At 35.0% G+C, this 20,093-nt stretch overlaps 5 protein-coding genes across 7 annotated transcripts; 4 read left to right on the forward strand and 1 right to left on the reverse strand.

Moving 5' to 3' along the window:
- The first annotated feature begins 1,352 nt into the window (after window positions 1-1,352).
- On the forward strand, window positions 1,353-3,540 carry LOC106327230 (long chain base biosynthesis protein 1). Its single transcript, XM_013765324.1, has 6 exons — window positions 1,353-1,560; window positions 1,780-1,995; window positions 2,075-2,234; window positions 2,679-2,819; window positions 2,915-3,280; window positions 3,360-3,540. The coding sequence occupies exons 2-6, from the start codon at window positions 1,907-1,909 to the stop codon at window positions 3,453-3,455; spliced, it is 852 nt and encodes a 283-aa protein (XP_013620778.1). The 5' UTR covers window positions 1,353-1,560; window positions 1,780-1,906; the 3' UTR covers window positions 3,456-3,540.
- Window positions 3,541-4,062: 522 nt separating this feature from the next.
- On the forward strand, window positions 4,063-7,296 carry LOC106327221 (phosphatidylinositol/phosphatidylcholine transfer protein SFH12). Its single transcript, XM_013765313.1, has 13 exons — window positions 4,063-4,188; window positions 4,277-4,596; window positions 4,983-5,249; window positions 5,334-5,411; window positions 5,486-5,587; window positions 5,668-5,717; window positions 5,792-5,891; window positions 5,958-6,032; window positions 6,108-6,185; window positions 6,268-6,331; window positions 6,413-6,816; window positions 6,880-6,954; window positions 7,048-7,296. Exons 1-13 carry the CDS (start codon window positions 4,173-4,175, stop codon window positions 7,060-7,062), a joined length of 1,644 nt encoding a protein of 547 aa, XP_013620767.1. The 5' UTR covers window positions 4,063-4,172; the 3' UTR covers window positions 7,063-7,296.
- Window positions 7,297-9,755: 2,459 nt separating this feature from the next.
- LOC106341524 lies at window positions 9,756-12,998 on the forward strand. Of its 3 annotated transcripts, XM_013780286.1 has the most exons (17): window positions 9,756-9,978; window positions 10,046-10,140; window positions 10,255-10,293; window positions 10,383-10,436; window positions 10,514-10,588; window positions 10,712-10,777; window positions 10,873-10,915; window positions 11,030-11,075; window positions 11,184-11,277; window positions 11,371-11,423; window positions 11,502-11,689; window positions 11,774-11,866; window positions 11,946-12,012; window positions 12,104-12,170; window positions 12,250-12,303; window positions 12,423-12,607; window positions 12,735-12,998. In XM_013780286.1, the coding sequence occupies exons 1-16, from the start codon at window positions 9,927-9,929 to the stop codon at window positions 12,564-12,566; spliced, it is 1,230 nt and encodes a 409-aa protein (XP_013635740.1). In that variant the 5' UTR covers window positions 9,756-9,926; the 3' UTR covers window positions 12,567-12,607; window positions 12,735-12,998. The 3 variants fall into 3 exon arrangements, with proteins under 3 accessions (XP_013635740.1, XP_013635737.1, XP_013635734.1); XM_013780283.1 differs by having other exon boundaries at window positions 10,873-11,075; window positions 12,423-12,612; window positions 12,736-12,998; XM_013780280.1 differs by having other exon boundaries at window positions 10,873-11,075.
- Window positions 12,999-13,766: 768 nt separating this feature from the next.
- LOC106344263 (peroxidase 49) lies at window positions 13,767-15,303 on the forward strand. The gene is made up of 4 exons (XM_013783675.1): window positions 13,767-14,173; window positions 14,249-14,440; window positions 14,522-14,687; window positions 14,768-15,303. The coding sequence occupies exons 1-4, from the start codon at window positions 13,949-13,951 to the stop codon at window positions 15,178-15,180; spliced, it is 996 nt and encodes a 331-aa protein (XP_013639129.1). The 5' UTR covers window positions 13,767-13,948; the 3' UTR covers window positions 15,181-15,303.
- Window positions 15,304-17,652: 2,349 nt separating this feature from the next.
- LOC106296583 (probable ubiquitin-conjugating enzyme E2 17) lies at window positions 17,653-18,757 on the reverse strand. The gene is made up of 6 exons (XM_013732748.1): window positions 18,648-18,757; window positions 18,443-18,546; window positions 18,264-18,366; window positions 18,118-18,181; window positions 17,947-18,035; window positions 17,653-17,863 (listed from the first exon to the last, which is right to left on the reverse strand). The coding sequence occupies exons 1-6, from the start codon at window positions 18,675-18,677 to the stop codon at window positions 17,768-17,770; spliced, it is 486 nt and encodes a 161-aa protein (XP_013588202.1). The 5' UTR covers window positions 18,678-18,757; the 3' UTR covers window positions 17,653-17,767.
- Between the last annotated feature and the right edge of the window lie 1,336 nt (window positions 18,758-20,093).

The following is a 20,093-nucleotide window of genomic DNA, read 5'->3' on the forward strand; positions in this document are numbered from 1 at the left end:
ACTTTAAAGCTTGTTGCTATAGGAGGTGGACAAAAGTAGACCATAAAGTTTAATTTGGAATTTGATAAAGTCACATACATTCCCTTCTATGTTCGTTTATTGGCTCTTTATAGGGAGTTTATGTTTATATATCAAATAAACCGATGCTTCTAAAAAGACATACAAGTTCTTCACTAATTAAAATGGGTTAATTAGTTTAAGATAGAGAAAAAAGAGATACTTATTTTAAAGAAGATGGAGTGAATATATGAGTGGGCTCTTTAATAGACCGAAGATATGAATCAAGTTATGATTTCCCACGATAAACAAGAAAACATATGAAATTATAACATGATTCACTAAGTGGCTTAATAAAGTAGACGTAGTTTTCATATACCAATCTCAAAGCTACGTACAAACTAAAGTGATTAACCTTAAAAAAAAAGTGATCAACCTTATATAGGAAATGACATTTGTTAGCTTTATCGACAGTTCAAGCTGCAAAGACATGTAGCTATTTTAATTTATTGATGCGATCATGACCTCAAACAAGTATCGCCCAGCAAAATGTTATGAAAATACTCCATGCACTATTACCATGACCTAATCAACAATATACATATAATATGGTGATGTCTATAAAGTTCCATGCACTATTACCATGACCTAATCAACAATATACATATAATATTGGTTGGGTTGTAACTATAGAAAATCTATTTTAGAATTTTGTCCGTAGGATTTTTGATTTAGTTTTAAGGAATGTAACTTTAAAATTTCATACAGCTAAAAAAATAAGATTTTAAAAAATAAGATTTTACTAACTATGTTTTGTGTGTTTTTGCTGTAGCTTTAGTTTTTTGGTTGTAACTTTAAAAACCAAGATAAAACATGATCGGTAGTATTTAATGCCGTAGATAAAAATTAAAGCTAAATTCATTTCTTACGGCCCAACCAATCACCCTCACCGCGATGTCTATAAAATTTCATGCACTAAGGCACACTAACGATATTTACTCAACAATATACATATAATATTGTGATACGTAGTATAAAACATTTAAACCCTTGAAAAATTGAAGTTGTACTATAAGTCTACGTGGTTAAATAAGACATTTTGAAAATCACCACTTCAATTTTGAGGTTTTTTATTTGGAGATTTGAAAGCAACCATATACCTCAACCTACTTACAAACAATTACGTAAGAGTACAAAATTTTAGCAAAAAAAAAAAAAAAAACAATTACGTAAGAGGTTGGGGCAAGTGCCCCCAAGGTAATGAAGTATCGGGCCACTATATAGCCCGTTATAAGTTTATGGACACAGCTGGGCCCATGAATGTATTTCTAACGTAACATGGTTACATACACGGACATAGAGTGATCTGCCCGCCAGACACACCCGGTCGGAACCGGTCGTCGTCGTCTTCTTCTTCCTTTTCTTTTTCAAATTGGTTTTTGTTCTTTACATTAATCTCTGTAATTGACAATTTCTTCTTTTTATTTTATTTATCCCTCTGATTCATCAAAATCGCAAAGCCAATCTTTACATCTGCTCCTTTCCATTTCTATTTGTGATCAGGTAACGTCCCTTGTTATGGTCTCTGATTTATTCTTCTTCTTCTTCTCGATGATCACTCTAATTGCTACTTTTCCTTCCGTTTTTATCGATTTCTTGCAACGAGGTAGTGATCAGACAACAGATCTTTGTTTGTTGGTATACTCTTTTGGTGTTTCATTACTATTTAGTTCATTTCTTATTAAGTTTTTTTCAAAATAGGAATTGTGAAAAATTCTATAGGTTTTTGCCTCAAAGTGCAGCAGACTAGTTCAACTTAAAGACGGAGCTTTTGGTTTGGTTTTAGCAATGGATACGAATCTCGTGGAGATGGTTAGGGCCTCTTTGAATTGGGTTACAATGATTCTTGATGCTCCGTCAGCTAGAATTGTCTTGTTCGGTGTCCACCATGTTCAGCACTATCCCTTGTTTCTGTAAAAGAGGTGATATCATTGTCGCGTAAGTGTTACACAAAACTTCTTTTAAAGCGTCTTCTTATCTGAACATTTGGACTCATTCATTCTTGTTTCTCTCTTAGCGACGAAGGTGTTCACTGGGGGATACAAAATGGACTTCAGCTTTCGAGAAGTACAATCGTGTACTTCAAGCACAATGACATGGACTCTCTTCGTAGTACTTTGGAGAAAATCATGACAAAGAACTTGAGGCGTTACATTGTAGCTGAAGCTGTATATCAGGTATTGTAAACACCTCTCTGTTTTTTTGTTTCTTCTCCTGCCATGAGGAGTAGACCTTGGCAAAAAAACCGGAACCGAAATACCCGGAAGCGGACCAAAACCCTCATAATGGTTACTATATTTCTAAATCCAAAATAACTAAACCGAACGAGTACCCAAATATTAAAAATATTAACTATATCTATGTATAACATAATATATGTTTATAATTTAAAATTAAAAGTATCTAAAAATATTTGAAGATACTACCACCCGAAAGTATCCAAATATTTTTATCTGAAATATCCAAACTAATCCAAAATATCTGAGTTTTTTTATCCGAATCATCCTAATTATTTGATACATTATCCAATATTTAACCGAAATAACCGAACTGATACCCGAAATGCCCATGCCTACCATTAGATGTAACGTTTCCCCACTTGCTTGTGTTTTAATCTGCAGAACTCAGGCCAATTCGCACCTCTTGATGAGATAGTGAAACTAAAAGAGAAGTATCATTTTCGTGTTATATTGGATGAAAGCAACTCTTTGGGTGTGCTTGGCCGATCCGGGAGAGGTCTTGCAGAGCATCACGGTGTCCCTGTGCGTAAGAACGACACACATTCTTAGTAGAGACTTATCATTTTGCTATTTATAACCAATGGTGATGATTTTTTTTTTGCTCCTTGAAACAACAGATTGAGAAGATAGATGTTGTGACTGCAGCAATGGGCCACGCATTAGCCACAGAAGGTGGGTTCTGCACTGGGAATGCCCGCATCATCGATTACCAGAGACTTAGCAGCTCAGGATACGTGTTCTCTGCTTCTCTGCCACCGTATCTCGCGAGTGCTGCCATCACAGCTATTGATGTCATTGATCAAAACCCTGAGTTGTTAGTTAAGATGAAGCAGAACATTGCTCTGTTGTGGAAAGGATTGTCAGATATCAAGGGGATGTCGCTAGCAAGCAACCCTGAATCACCTATTGTGTTCTTGAAACTAGAGAAGTCTAGTGGTTCAACTAAAGAAGACTTGCTTCTTCTTGAGAAAATGGCTGATCGTGTAAGTAGACTTTATTCTTTTTCTTGGCGAAAACAGACCTTGTCTTGGTTTTGTTGACATGAAATGGATCTCTATGCAGGCTCTGAAGGAAGACTCCTTGTTGGTTGTGAGCTCTAAGAAGTCCTTTCTTGATAAATGCCGCACTCTTTGTCTCAGCGGGACATTCAGATACTGATCTTATTAAAGCATCAGAGTCCCTGAAGAGACTCGCTTTAGAGCTTCTACTAAGTCCTAATCCTTTTCTTTTTTTTGTTCATTAAATCTTATGTTTTTTTTTACAACCTTTTGTCCTACTTTATATTCTTGATCATGATCATATAGCTTAGAGTTTATTTATAATTTTATCAACAATTTTTAGCTCTATTGACTCATGAAAAAGCTGAGCTTCCATCTTATGAATAAGTTGCTTGATATGACAAGTCATCTCTGTTTTCAAAAACTTGTATAACAAGAAAAACAAACTGTGACCTAAAAAAGGAAGAAGAGAATGAATGGTTTGGTGGAAAGAGAGAGAATGAGAGGTGTAGCTTGTCCTCTACGTTAATGGCGCTGGAGAGATTTTCGGACAGTTTATTTTTATGTCCTTTTTATCTTTGTCCTTCCTTTCATTTTCCTCTTTGCAGAGGTAATCATCTTTTTTCTTTTAAATGTTTCATTGTAATGAGATTCTCTTTTATTTTTGGTAAAAATGTTAAGATTTTATACTATTTTTAAGAGTTTTTTGACAGAATGTACACATATTCTCTTTTTTTTAAGGTTTGAATGTGATTTTGTAAATTGAGTTTTGCAGGAATATTGGCAAAAAGGGCATTGATATAAAACTTAATAAAAAGACACTCCTCGTAGAGTGTTCCTCCCCCCCTCGTGCCCATTCCTGCCTATTTCATCTATCATGTCTTCCATCCAACGTAAGAACAACACCCGCTGGTTCTTTTTGTTGCTGTCTTCTTTTTTTGTTCTTCCTTCTTGATGTTTCTATACACGTTGTTTTTATAGAAACCGCGATGAAACCAAGGATGGGCTCTTTCAAGAAGAGGAGCTCATCTAAGAACCTAAGGTATTCAATGAAGAGAAGGACAAGTAGCAAAGTGACGCCCGTGGAGATTGAAGACGTGCATGACGCTGAGGAGTTGAAATCAGTCGATGCTTTCCGTCAAGCGCTTATTCTCGACGAGCTGCTCCCTGAGAAACACGATGACTACCATATGATGCTAAGATTTTTGAAGGCCAGAAAATTCGATCTCGACAAAACCAAACTCATGTGGACTGAGATGCTTCGTTGGAGGAAAGAGTTTGGTGCTGACACCGTTATGGAGGTATTATTATTTATAGGGATGTTAAATAGGGTTTTTATACAAACTTTATTCTAATACTAACCCTACTTTAGTCCTAAAATTAGTTTGTGATTTAGATAAATATAGTAATTTTATGATTTTGCTGAGAAAACTCGATTTTGCAGTTTAACCGACAAAATCCGATTTTACGATTTTTACGGAAAGTTTTGATTTGACAATTTTTGATTTGACAATATGATTAAAAAAACTCGTTTTTAATTAGCGGAAAAATTCGATTTTATGGTTTTAACGGGAAAACTTGATTTTGCGGGGAAACTCATTTTGTAATTTACTTATGTAGATTTTGAAGCCATTATGGTCTCTTGATCTTGGCTAACACTTTCTGTTTGGCTTTTGTAATACCTCAGGAGTTTGAATTCAAAGAAATTGATGAAGTGTTGAAGTACTATCCTCAAGGACACCATGGAGTTGACAAGGAAGGAAGGCCTGTGTATATCGAAAGGCTTGGTCAAGTAGACTCTACCAAGTTGATGCAAGTCACAACTTTGGATAGGTATGTCAACTACCATGTTATGGAGTTTGAAAGGACTTTCAACGTTAAGTTCCCAGCTTGCTCCATCGCTGCAAAGAAGCAGATTGATCAAAGCACAACTATTCTTGATGTCCAAGGAGTGGTATGAATGACTAATCATGAATCTAAACATGTATTAACCACTTCTAGAATTTCTCATTAAGTTTTATTCTTCTGAGCATATCAGGGACTTAAAAACTTCAACAAGGCTGCTAGGGACTTGGTTACTCGTCTTCAGGCGGTTGATGGTAACAACTATCCCGAGGTGAGATTTATATTTATTTCTATGCTCGACTATAGCTTAGAAATTTAAAACTTTTTAATGTGTGTTTGGCTCAGAGCTTGAACAGGATGTTTATCATCAATGCTGGTTCAGGATTCAGGATGTTGTGGAGCACGGTTAAGTCCTTCCTTGACCCCAAGACTACAGCAAAGATCAATGCAAGTATTCAAAACCTTTTTGGTAGCTTTTTCTCAGTGGAGATAGTTTAAGTAATTAGCTATATATATTTGAATAACAGGTTCTTGGCAACAAGTACCAAAGCAAGTTGCTTGAGATAATTGATGAAAGGTGAGACTCACAGCAATTTACAAGCTAATCTATGCTACTGAAGACTTGACTATCTCATCTTAAATTTGTATCAGTGAACTCCCTGAGTTTCTTGGAGGTACATGTACTTGTGCTGACAGTGGGGGATGTATGCGCTCTGACAAAGGCCCATGGAACAATCCAGAGATCATGCAGGTGAGTTACTTTATCATCTTTTTTTACTATTTTACTTCTAAGCTGATTATGCATTTTCACCTGCAGAGAGTTAAAAATGGTGATCACAAATGCACAAAGAGATCACAAGCTGAAAACGGTGCTGAGGAGACCATCTTTGAGGTCTTGCTTACATATATATGCTTGAATAGTATCCTTTTCTTGAATCTTTAAACTCATGTTTCCGTAATCTTCCAGGGAAGTGAATCTACAGCAGAGCAGGCTCCTGAAGAGACAAAGGATTCAGCACAACCCTCTTCCTCTTCCTCTGACATTGTAAGAACGACCAATCTCTAAGTTCTTGAGCTCCAAGTAAAATAACCAATGCACTTGTGGATTTGATATTCTCATAACTCAGGTCCCTGTTGCTGCTCACCCAGCCTGGAACATGCCAGAAGCTCACAAGTTTTCCCTCTCAAAAAGTATGTTCATTCTTGTGCACCCGCTTCTTATTTAAAGTTAGGACATATGACTTCAATGCTTACTGTCTTATCCCTGATCAGAGGAAGTATATGCCATCCAAGAAGCATGCAACACTGCTACATCCGATGGAGGGAGGTCACCCATTTTCACCGGCGTCATGGCTCTTGTGATGGGTGTTGTCACCATGATCAGAGTGACAAAAAACGTCCCAAGGAAACTAACCGAGTCAACCTTATACTCGAGCCCCGTGTACTGTGACGACGCGTCGATGAACAAGAGTGCGATGCAGTCAGAGAAAATGATGGTGCCAGCAATCTCAGGAGAAGACTTCATGGCCATCATGAAAAGAATGGCTGAGCTGGAGCAGAAAGTGACCGTCTTGAGCGCACAGCCAACAACTATGCCTCCGGAAAAGGAAGAGATGCTTAACGCCGCCATTAGCCGGTCCAATGTATTGGAGCAAGAGCTTGCTGCAACCAAGAAGGTATCATATTCTTGAATCATTAACATATACATTTACTAAAAGGCTAATATCTTTTCGATGCAGGCTTTGGATGATTCTCTTGGTCGTCAAGAGGACCTGGTGGCATACATTGAGAAAAAGAAGAAGAAGAAGAAGCTTGTAAGTTTTGTTTTTTTATTTATGTTCTGACTTGAGAAACAAGCTATCGAGTGTTTGTAACTGGTCTTAGGGTTTTGCTTCTTGTCTGCACAGTTCAACTACTGGTGATCAATGAGGAAAATACGAAAGGGAAAGCCTCTTGAAGAAGAAGAAGTAGAGGATTAATGGTTGATTGATAATGGTTTATTTTTGGTATTCAAGGGTCTAAATCATCAACACCGAGCGTATTTGTAAAATCAATTTCTTGTTTATATTTTATTAAAGAAATTTAACAAGGAAGATAGTTTTGTTATTTCTCTGTGTATATTATACTTTCTTACAAATACATGTATATTAAAATGTAGTTTTAGTGTGTATACTACTACGAGTTACTACAAACTGGATATGCTTAAGACTATTCTAAAAGTCGTTTTAATCCATATGGTTTAAGAGGTTGATATGTTTATATCATTCAGCCGTCAAAAATTAAAAAAAAAGAAAGATTGAGTATTTAATTTTTAATCTGTAATAGTTTCATGACTTTCAGAACTGGTATTGTCTTTGTTTGAAGTTAAAGTTAAAGTGATCAATGTATAATTTAATATGGTGCATTCATCACGATGTACGATTTTTCTCCATCATCACATATCAGTGTTTTTGAAACTCTTGTTTACATCATCATAGGACGTTCAGTCTTCTTTGAAAGCAACTTTCTGAATGAACTTAATTGATTTAAGGGGTTATTGAGTGGTTAATTTGTGTAGGGTTTGTGCATTTGAAAAGTTATCATTTTAAAAGTTATGCAGATCATAAAAATATATACGCTCATTTATAAAAGTTGATCATAATTTTTTTTCTGTAGATTGCTACAAATTATTATGATCTTCACGAATGTGTCATCATGGAAGTATTTGATCACCTTAAATGGTGATTGCCGGCCAACATTAAGATAATATTTAGTTTTTCGAAAGTAATATCTAGTTTTTATCATTAAGATTTAATTTCCATTTTCAAGATTTAATTCAATTTATCTTTTCAGATGTTCACTGATATATCTTTTGGAGATATAACATTGGAACATGTGAAGATGATATCAGAAGTGTTTATTGCTGAACCACTCCCAAACAAATGGTGTAAGGTATCCAAAACGTTTCAGAAGTAAATGATGTTGCATTTTCAAAGACAGAGCGTAATTCTCAAGTCAAGGTAAAAAATATTGATAAGTTTGTTTAAATCTTCATTTTTTTGGGCTAAGATTTAATTCTTTTGTAGGTTATTTACCAAATGGGTTGTACACCTAATGCAAAGCACATAACATATCTTCTAGTCTTATGCGAAATGATTAAGGAGCACACATTCGACATTTTAAGGTTTAAAAAATCATTTTTTCTTCTTTCTCTAGAAAAAATAAAAACTGACTCTAATTTCTATTTTAGCGGTTACCATATCTCTTCTCAGCTCACTGTCTTCGTGGGGTTGACCACTTTGTTATTCAATAGACTTCTTTGGAGTTCATATGTAGACTCTCTAGAGGAATATCTGGTAAGTTTTTATGTTGGTACTTTTAAATGTTAAGTGTTGTTGTTTTAACAACTTTTTTTTATTATTTATAGGATCAAATAAGTCATTCTCGCTTTGAAAAATACAATGAGGTGGTATCTCACGGTTTGTCTTGGGGTGGGCAATCCCTTTAGATCAGTTTGTTGAGAATATATAAATATTATTTAAAATGAGCTTTGTTTGTATGTTTTAATTAATAACTTATTTGATATTTGACTGATTGTTGAATTGAAGGTGTTCACTCCATTTTACGATACAGTTGAAGACCATATTGAAAAGATGAATAATGCCGATTTGAACCGATTTTATGTTGGATACATTCAGTGAGCCTCTAAGAGGGTTGTTGTGTCTATCTGTGGGTCGACTGAGTATGATTGTGGATCTACTAAACGCCCGCGAGTAGTATAAAATTATGAATTTGAAAGTTTGAATATTTTGTTTTTTTTTTTTGCTTTTGACATCAAGATAAGTTCTTTCCTTGCTTTTTTTTTAGGCACATATTTGTCTTTTCCCGCTTTCTTCTATAATTTCAGGTGAATCTTAAGTTGCAATATTATTTTGTAGGCTTGCGGTTTATGTTCGATTCATGCCGAACCAAATCAAAATTTCGGTACAGAGAAAGTCATGAAACCACAAAATCGGTTAAACATACTTTAATGTTTTATCAAACCGATTTTTCAGTACTTAACCGTAAAGGGAGTTATTGGTAAGTAATTTGTCATTAAACTTTGAAAATTTTGAGATTTCAATGTTATTAGTTTATGAATTTTATATTTTTTGTAAAATCTATTATCATTGGTTTAAAAAATTCCAAAATTCATTCAAATCCATTATTATTCAAAAAGTTTAATTATTATGGTTTTTTTATTCTAATCAAATCTAGTGTTATTGAAAGTTGAGTTTTTCATATTATTATTCATAAAATACAGCTTTAAAAATATCATGTATATCTATGAAATTTTCAATATAGACATGATTGTAAAAAAAACCTCAAAAAACAAAATAGTTATTTTTACCAAATATCTATTGCACTTTCGATCCAAATTATACGCCAAAAATTACAATTCATTACATTTTTTGAATGTACGAATTACTAAACAAACATAATAATCTAGTTAAAGTTGTTAATACAATATTCATCTTATCATACATGTAGTCTTACCACTTAGCAACTCTCAGAAGTTAAAACAAAATTTATGATGATGCGCTATTTAGTAGAGTGATGTACCGAATTGATTACTGAGTTGGTCGGTTATGTCCTGGAAAAATCGGTTTATTTAGATCAAACCCAAGTACGAGAGAAGGAACCTTCCGAGCTAGCTAGAGGGTTTGACGATGAACTGATCCCAATCGGAATCTGCCGGCGATATCCAAATTCGGCGTAATTCAATCCGAACCCCGAATCGGAGACGACGACGACACAGAACCAAACTATGCAGATACGGAGGTGCCCACACAGTTTCATTCAGCTTCTCTTCGTCTCCGGTAAAATGCCAATTAAGTGATTTTCTCCCTCTTACGAATTTGAGAGCTTATGAAAATTTATTTGCAGCTTTTGCAATTGGATTATTTGAGGGTGCTGGGTCTGTACCCGTACCCGATTCGAACTGCTACGCTCTCGACAATTCAAGTCGTCTTGTCGATTTTGTATCCTCTTTCTACTACTCTTTTCTTGTAGCTTTGGATCGGTTAAAGAGTAAAGGTGTTTGCTTTTGAGTGTGTGTGTTGTGAAAATGCTTTCTTTAACTTTGGTTTGATCAGAGCAGCTGGATTGGTCATCCGTTTGAATATGATGGCAAGGTTTGTGTATATATGCATTCTCTGTTTATAGTATTGTGGTTAGGAGAGTTAGCTTGAGGTTTGACTTAAGTTCTCTTTTATGGATGTAGGAGTTTGATTTGGTGGTTAGATTTTGCAAGGATGTTGAAACAAGAGGGCAGGCGGTAACACTCCCCATATCATCAAACTTTTTTTCAGCTCTGGATGATTCCTCTAATGGTGTTTTTTGTGTTGTGTGCAGGGTTATGTTGATTTTGGACGATTTGACCCGTTGAGCTACTTTGATTCCAGCTCTGGACATTTCGATTTTGTTCAGGTGAGAAGAACCTCCTCTTCTGTCATAGTTTTTTTAACATCATAATTAACCAGTTGTTTTTTTTACTCTGGACATAGATTTGATTGTTTGTGTTTCTTTCATGATCTGTGGTATACAATGTAGGGGTTTTACCACGGTGACCTGGCGAATTGCGAGCAGAGCTATGACAAACTTGGACGTACAGCACAGGTTAGATAGCTAGCTACTCACTAGTTTTATTTTTGAAAAAAACTTCAGTGGCTCCTTTCTTAGTGTGTTGGTCTCTGTTTTGTGATGTTGTTCAGGTCAATATTATTTGTGGGAACTGTGTTGATGGACGCTGTAAAGGTGTGTCTGAGTGTCCTCCTTCTTTCTTTTGTTTTCTTCGAGATGAAACTTTAGAAACGGTTCTCAAGTCTTGGAAATCTATTAAGTCTTCCTTCTTTTTTATCCTTACTTCAGGTGGACTTGGATGCATATGTAGTGTCACTCAAGATTCAACTTGCAGGTATGTCTCTCTCTCTGCTACTATTTATCTCTGATGTTACAAGAATCATCATACATCATTTTTTTTAATCAACGGATGTATGTTTCTGCTCTTTTTCCATTGGTCTAGAGTTACTGTCGAGTTGGCTATTCCGTGTGAGAAACCTGGCCCTCGTGTCTTCAAGGGTTTCACGGTCGGTTTGCATCCTCGCTCATGGGAACTTGTAAGAACAGAACCAACACAAATTTTCTGATAGCAGCTTTGTTTTTCACACTGAACAAAAACTTAAAAGTGGATTTGGTTTTGGAACCTGCAGATTTATAATGGGATGACACAGTTTGGATTTGACAAACCTCGTCGTGAATTTAGGTAGAGAATCAAGAACCTAGTTCTGTTCATGTTTGAGTCCTATGTATTCACTACATGAAGTGTTCCTACAATTCGCAGCTTCAAGACCGAGCAGACTCATCTTACACTCTACATGACTGCAATTGCTTCTCTTTCAACATTGGTAGGGAAGCCTATCATCAAGGTCTCCCCGGAGAATGGTCTTAACGTCAAGATATCTGGTTCTTCCTTGACTGGGAATCATCCAACAACCTTATCTCCTTCAACTCTAGTACTGGACTGGAACTGTAATAGCTTCTGTTATCTTTCTCTTTTCATTGTTCCTTTGACCTTTGTTTTTACAAATCCTCTAACATCTTTCTTTCTCAAAGGTGAGAAAACTCGCAAGACTCCGTATGAAGTCAATGTCACTATCCCAGTGGATGGTTATGATCCTGTTCAGTTCTTCCTCACAAAACTCTGTGGTGAGCTTATCATCTACATGGCATTCTCCGTTGCTTGCTCTGTCTCTCTCTGATACAATACAATTTGTTTTTTCTTCAGAATACAACCAAGGTGCTGAAGGAGGATCAGCGAAAGGATGGGCTATATTTGGAGTTTTTTCCTGCGTGTATGAAAATCTCTTTCTCAGAATCATAAACGGCTTGTAACAGGAGAACTAGCTTCAGCTAACTGTGTTCTTGTGTGTTGTTTCTGATCAGATCCCTCGTTGCATTTACACTTTTCTGCTGTGGAGGATTTATCTACAAGACAAGAGTAGAACGCGTGGTAACCTTTCAATCTTTCTACTTCCGTTCTTTGATTCTCTACACACACAGTACCACTGATGTGTTCCGTATGGGCGCAGCGTGGGATTGATGCATTGCCAGGCATGTCACTTCTATCAGGCTTACTAGAAACTGTAAGCATTTCCAAAAATGGACTCAAAAAAGTATTCATTTATGATATTAGCTCACTGTATGAATCCTCTCAAGAGACAATTTATATACGTAATGTAATGGATACGGTCTTTGTAAACAGGCGAGTGGAAGTGGACAAAGCTACTCAAGAACTGAAGAGATCAACAACGCTTTTGCCAATGAAGTCTCATGGGACCGCTCTTCCACGTCTTCTACTCAAGCACCAACGCAGAGACCAAGTGAAAGGACATATGGTGCTATCTAACTTGCTAATCGCCTTTGCCAGAGGTTCTGTCTCAGTCAATGGTATGGTATGCAGTTGAACTGTGTTTTTTACTTTAATGTTAGGGTTTCTAGAATGAGGGAAAACAAATTGTGAAAGAGTCAAAAAAGTTGAAAGCTTCACTCACCTTGAGATTGCTTTTACCTGCAGAATTCATGTGTTGTGGTAGATGACGACAAACAAAGTTTCCTTTCTTTGCTTTGGTTACAAAGAACAAGAGCGTGTTCACATGTCAATAAAGATTGACACTTTTTTGTCGTCAAAGGAGTAGGTAGAATCTCTTCCTACTCTCTTCTCTTTCTCACTACGTAAAAGACTAAAAGTCTTGGCCTCTTGTCTCTTCGAACATAGTTTTATGTATGTGTATTACCAAGTCATTTGCAAAAGTAAAAATATTATTTCTTTTCGACTCTTTTTTCAGATTAGTTAAATCTAGGTATTGGTATTAGTATATTATTTATTCTGTTCATACTTGATTTCTTCGCTTTTTTATTTTACTTTTACAACAAGATAAATCAGTTTTTACTAGTTTCTTAGCTTTTTTAAGAGTCAATTCTTAGTTTTTTTTTTAGTTAAAAATTAAGAGACAGTTTATTATATTCCGCTAAGAATCTCATCCTAAGAACCTTCCATTAATCATGTTCTTAACTACTTCTAAGACATCAAAACTCAATAATCATTGAGTGAAGTGAAATGATGAAACCATTTATGAGCAAGACCGATCTTAAGATTTTAAAAGTTATAAACAATGTAATAAAAATTATTTTCATTTTATTTTAACCATTGGAAGGCTTTAAAATTTTGAGCTAATGTTTTATTTGTCTATGTCAAGAATAATTCTGTCCATGCGATTATGATCTCGAAGGCATACATTCTTTATGTTATAGACCAGCATTTTTGTGTGTATACAATTCGAATATTTAATCATAGAAAGAAAGAAAGAGTTAATAGTTCTCAAATTATTGGTACTAGTCGTTAACATATGGATAAAGATCAATTTCAATATATTTAAAACACAAAACTTTGCTTTGCCTTTCCCCGTCCAATGAAGTCAAATCAATTGTAAATAAATAACTAAACCAAAAAGGAGGTAAATTAGTCAAATTAAGCGGGCAATGTTGGGTACCAAACACAAACTTTAGTCTCTTTTAATTTTCTTTTCTCCAATATTTTTTTTTTTACATTTTGTTTTTTCTAGCAGTTCCCTTGATTATTATCTTAATCTCTATCTAGTTAATTACCAACTCCACTTCTTACTTCTTATTCAAAGTCTCTTCCTATAAATACCTTCTTCCTCCCCCTCTTGCTTCATATCACTTCTCATCACAAAGTCTTCTCCTCTCTTCATCTTCTCGTCAAACATAATGGCAGGACTCAGTAGCTCTCTCTTTGTTCTTTCTCTCCTTTGCGTTCTCCCTCTTTACCTCTGCCAACAGAGCTACGGAGGCAAACTAAACCCTGGTTACTACGCACATTCATGCCCTCAAGCCGGAGAGATAGTGAGATCAGTTGTAGCTCAAGCTGTTGCTAGAGAAACCCGTATGGCCGCTTCATTGATGAGACTTCATTTCCACGACTGTTTCGTTCAGGTTTGGTTAATTTTCTCCCACGTCTATCAGTTTTTTTGTTTGTTACGTACTGAGCAAGGTAACTGTGAAATGCAGGGTTGTGATGGCTCTCTGCTTCTAGACAGCAGTGGGAGGATAGTGAGTGAGAAAAGCTCCAACCCTAACAGCAAATCAGCTCGTGGATTTGAAGTAGTTGACCAGATCAAAGCTCAACTTGAGAAACAATGCCCTGGAACTGTCTCTTGTGCTGATATTCTAACCCTAGCCGCTAGAGACTCCTCTGTTCTTGTAAGTCTTCTCTACAATGTTTGTTAAATTTTTTTGAAAAAAAAGAGCTGATTCGGTTTGGTTTGGTTTGGTTTGGTTTAGACTGGTGGACCAAGCTGGATGGTCCCATTGGGAAGAAGAGATTCAAGAAGTGCAAGCTTGAGCGGTTCGAACAACAACATCCCTGCACCAAACAACACGTTCCAGACAATCCTCAGCAAGTTTAATCGTCAAGGACTTGATGTCACCGACCTTGTTGCTCTCTCCGGTAAACTTTCTTCATTCTATCACAGTTACTTTACATGCACGGTATAAATAATAAACCCTATAACCTTAATTTGTTATCAGGGAGTCACACTATTGGATTCTCGAGATGCACAAGTTTCAGACAGAGGCTATACAACCAGTCCGGAAACGGTCGTCCAGACATGACATTGGAACAATCATTCGCTGCTAACTTGCGTCAAAGGTGTCCAAGATCCGGAGGGGACCAGATTCTCTCGGTGCTGGACAAGGTCAGCCCGGCGAAGTTCGACAACAGCTACTTCAAGAACTTGATGGAGAACATGGGGTTGTTGAACTCGGACCAGGTTCTGTTCAGCAGCAATGATAAATCGAGAGATCTTGTAAAGAAGTATGCAGAGGATCAAGGAGAGTTTTTCGAGCAGTTTGCCGAGTCGATGATCAAGATGGGAAACATCTCTCCCTTGACCGGTTCGAGTGGTGAAATCAGGAAGGATTGCAGGAAGATAAACTCTTGAATTCATGATATGAGTAAAATGTTTTTGAGGGGAAGAAAATGTGTGACACTTGTTTACTTTGTGTGTTTTTTTTTCATGTCATTTGAAGTTTCTGAGGTGTGTTATTTTGATTTTGTGTTAAGATAAGAAAAAAGATTATTAGGGAATATTTTAAAATATTTTCTAATTTTCAGTTAAAATATTAGAGAATTTTTACCATTATCAATAGAAACTTGTCTATGAAATCTTATCAACATATATTATTAGTAAATTTTAATTTTATTATTGTAAACCAACTGGCTTATTGAAAGGAGATTTTTTAACAATGTGTTTAACCAACAATGATAACTAACCAAAATTATGCATCGCAAACCAATCATTAATGTGGAAATAGGTCAGTTTAATTGTTAAACTATAATTAAATTGGGTTCGAATCCCGGCCACTGGGGAATTAACATTTCGGCATTGCCACGGATAGAAAACCGACACATGGCAACACGTGACTAGTCTGGATCACTTTTGTGGGACCATGATATATAATTTTTTTTTAAAAAAATGTTAAACTATAGTGATCGGTTTGGCACTGAATACAATTCTTTTAAAAACTATTATTAGTTTCCTAAATAAACAATTATTGTTATTTGTTTTGAAAAAATGTAAATATGAAATTTTGGTATTACACCAATACCAAAAGATCAAATATGCTAACAAGTCAACATAATTCAGTTATTTTGCGTATTTTTTTTGTTCAGAATGAAACTCAGTCATTTAAAAAAGAAATCAGTAGAAAAAATCTTAAAAATCAAAAAAGACGATGTCTTTATAATATTAATAATCTAATCGAACAGTTCACTTAAGATGTCTTTCTTGTTCTCTAGCACCAGAATGTTGAGACTGTTGTACTTTTCACTGAACTTGTGATTGTCATATGATCTCACACTTTGGCTGATACCAAAAGTTGAGAGTACAACATACAGAGTAAACAAAGACATTGTGCAAGTTTTTGAGAATAGAAGAAGAAATAATGTATAAAACTCATTTTCTAAATATATAAAACTCATTCTCTAAATAACATTCTCATAGATCCAAAATAGTAAAACCGTTAAAATATTCTTAAAAGTAATCAATAAAGAAACATTTAAAATTTGCTAAATAACATCTGCCTAGATCAAAACATTTAAAATATTCTTAAAATAATCGATAAAGAAACATTATCATTAATGCAAACTAGGTGTTGTCCTGCACCATGTGCAGTAAGGAATTTTAAAATCTAACTTATATTTAAAAATAAATTTTATTAAATACTATACATTTTACTATTTTCTTACTAATATGTAATATAGATTTAATATATATTAAATCAATTTGTATAAAACTAATAAAAATGATATGACATTGAATAATTATCAAAAATTTAGCATAAACAATATTTATAAAATTTGTAGGTATATAAAAAACTAATGATCTTACGATTAGATATTTAAATTTTAAAAAAACTTGTAGAAATATTTGAAAGCTTTAGTAATAAAAATTGTATAATTATACAAAATAATAATATTTTGAAATTTAAAATGTTATATATGAATATATTTATTTTATAGATGATGTATGAGCTATTACCATATTTTAAAAAAGTTTACCAAAAAGAAATATCAATATTAAATGTAATATATGAATTATTATCATATTCTAATAAGTTTGTCAAAAATATAAATCAACATTAAATGAAATTATCCATGTCATATTTTTTCGGAAGCTATGTCATCAATTTCAGTAGCCATGTCATATTTGTTTTATGAAATTGATTATAAAGAGGACATGTGGCAAAATCAAGTTAAAATTGAAGTTAAAATTGAAGTTCTACTAATGAATAAGAACACTTTTTGAAACCGTGTTCTGCATAACTTTAAAAATCTAATTGGAGATGATGTGTTTATAATCTTTTGAACTATAATATGAAATAAAAGAGTATCTTGGCTTTGTTATGTATGGATGCTGTTGAATTGTAGTGTCTAATTAAAGTATTAGAATTGCAATGTTGCTTCTGGATTGTAAGGAATCTTGAGGCGCAGCGATTAGAATAGCTTTGTAGTCTAGAGACGACAACTGGTGTTAGATGTTCTAGCATCGGTATGATTCTGTTTATCCAAATTGTCTAAAGCTTATAAGTATTTGGCTGCAGGTGCATTAAAATGGAGCAAGGAACATGCTGAGTAGGCATTCATATGTTTATTACAAATGTAAGACGCCATGGAAAGTCGATCAGTAGCCTTTTATGTAGAGGTTGAAAGATCACATTTTTGCCTTGGCGCGATTAATACACAAAGGTTTGTTCCTTGGATCAACCATTCTCTCGGTGGTTTGTACTAATCGTTCTTGATGATCTCTGATCTCTTGTAAAGAGAAAGAGAGGATTTAGGCTATTTCTTTCACTTAATAAATAAACATGTTATTTCTTAACTTTATAGTCTTGTGCACAAGCTTTTAGTGTTAATTAAACTGCGAAAAGGAGCTGTTCTAGTTTTGAAGATAGAAACAGGTCAAGAACTCAACCTGAGATCATTACATTTTGGTTTATAGTTACAATATTAAAGGGCACACATAGATGTTATACTTTATCGTCGTGGAACCGCCACCTAGTTTCTTTAGGGGACCTTCCATTTTTGCAGTTTTTCAAGTAATGGTCGTTGTCTTTAGGCTTTTGCTGCAAGAGACCAAGAAGTATCTTAATAAAACTATATTGAAAAATCTTTTGAAAGAAGAGAATACACAAAACGCGCAACAAACCTTAACGGATGAGCTTGAGAGCATTGAGAGAATACTAAGACAGATTGAACTTAGTCTCATCGCAGGCGACCATGAATCATACAAAACATCTGCATCAGCAAGCTCTTGTTACTAGACTTTATGTAATATAGGGGAAAAACACACGTGAGTACATTGTGTGTTGTTTCTTACCCAAGCAAATATGACCGTTGCTGTAAATATGAGGATGGAGTGGAGCTGGATGCTGAAAGATAACCTGTTTTTAGGTTAAGGGATTAATGTGATGATTAGATATTGATAAAATTATTAATAACAAAAAAGAGTTTTTAAGGAGGAACCTGTGGAGCTTCCATAGGATAATGCTCAGGAAATTCCACTTGAAGTTGGTAAGTTTCATTGGCATAAAGGGTTCCTGGAGCTCCATTCACTTCAATGATCCATCTTTTCACACCAACATTTTCAACATTAAATCATTTGTTTTTCGAAAATGAAACGAAAAATGGGTATAGTAATGTACCGTTGGAGATTATCAGAGACTCTGTGCTTGAAACCTGCAGGAGGACTAGTCTGCCACTCCATGAACTCTTTCTGTAGTCTATTAGTGGCGATTTTGGTCAGACCCTAACCAAAAAAAAAAAAAGAGAGATGATCAAGCCAAAAGGATATATAACACAACAGGTTTCTTTTTGGATACCAGTTGAAGAAGCAATTAATGAACCAACCTTGCGAGTTGATGCAGATGAAGTTGTCATTTGTAGTTTAAAAAGTTATTACAGTGATTTTGAGTGTAAGAGAGATGGAGAGAAGATAGTGTTTGTGTGTTTTTGTCTCAGCCTCATCCATGAGCATTTTTATAGTGTCTTATCATCTCCATCTCGTGTTCAAAGTAATGTATCTATGTCCAGTCATCAAGCCGACGTCGTGTTATCATATCTTTCCACTTGTGCTAGGGAACCGAAACTTTACTCGCTTTTGCTACTCTCACGAACACGATCACGATCACGATTACGATCAGTTTGGAATATAATCACTAAGCATTCCAAAATCTGTGTACTTCCTAAGATTCATACTAAGTATTTCCGCTAGTTGTGTAAAATTTATTGTGTCCAAATACAAGCTGTTCTCCAACTATATATGTACCCTTTGATGGATGATATTTCATCGGTGCCTTGGTTGCTTTCATTGTCTCTTTTTGGCGCTTGTGATTATTTTGGATGGATTGGTTCACATGTGTAAGAGCAACTTGATTCAATCATCTAAGTATATCAAATTTGACTAGTCATTACAATCTTGATGTTGCATGCATTTGCTTCAATCTTGAAACAGAAGATGTCCACATACTTTTCTCCACAGAAACTATGGGCCATGGCGATGGCAACATGAATCTAATGTTATAAAGTATCTCACTAGTCCAAGTTGTCTCAAGAAATACACTTGTTACTTGTTAGAGAACTTTGCCTTTGTGTTTTTAACCAAAATGTGAAAATCTATGGCATAACTAGAGAGAACTCTAACTACATCAAGAAGGTCCATTGAAACCGAAACTGCCAAGAATAGAAAGATATTATGTGAGAGAATCTTGAAGTTGCTATTATTATGATAAAGATGCTTCTCTTTTTGAGTTGTGGGTCTAAATACAATGCAAGCTTTGACTTTTGCTACACGTAAGCTCCATAGGTTTTTATTCTTTCTTATCTATGACAATAAGATATTAAAACATAGGTGACAACAACAAAGAAGCATATACACTTTAGTGAGTTTAAAATTAACTTTATGTTCCTTTGCATCAATCATACTGCTCTGCTCAAACTTGGCTGCTCATCTTTATGAAGAATCAACTCATCACAACCTTGCATTCGTCTAGAAAAAGAATGTCAAATATTCCCAAAACTAAAAAGATGATAGATTCCTCATCACTTATCACGTTGGAGGAGCATTCATCATAGATTGATGATTAGATGCTTTCACTAATTTCGGTGCGTAATCATAAAGCATATACCTTAGGGTGAGAGAAGAAAGAGTTAGCAAGAACTTTGTATGGATTGAGAATCCCCTTAGGGTCCATCAAATTTTTAATGCAACCTGCAGATATTATATCCTCGTAAGAATAGAGTGACCCAAGAGTTCTAAACGTAGCTAGTTGGGTTTGTTAAAATAATATTCACCAA

The sequence above is a fragment of the Brassica oleracea genome, chromosome C1, assembly GCF_000695525.1.
Source record: "Brassica oleracea var. oleracea cultivar TO1000 chromosome C1, BOL, whole genome shotgun sequence".
Lineage (NCBI taxonomy): Eukaryota > Viridiplantae > Streptophyta > Magnoliopsida > Brassicales > Brassicaceae > Brassica > Brassica oleracea.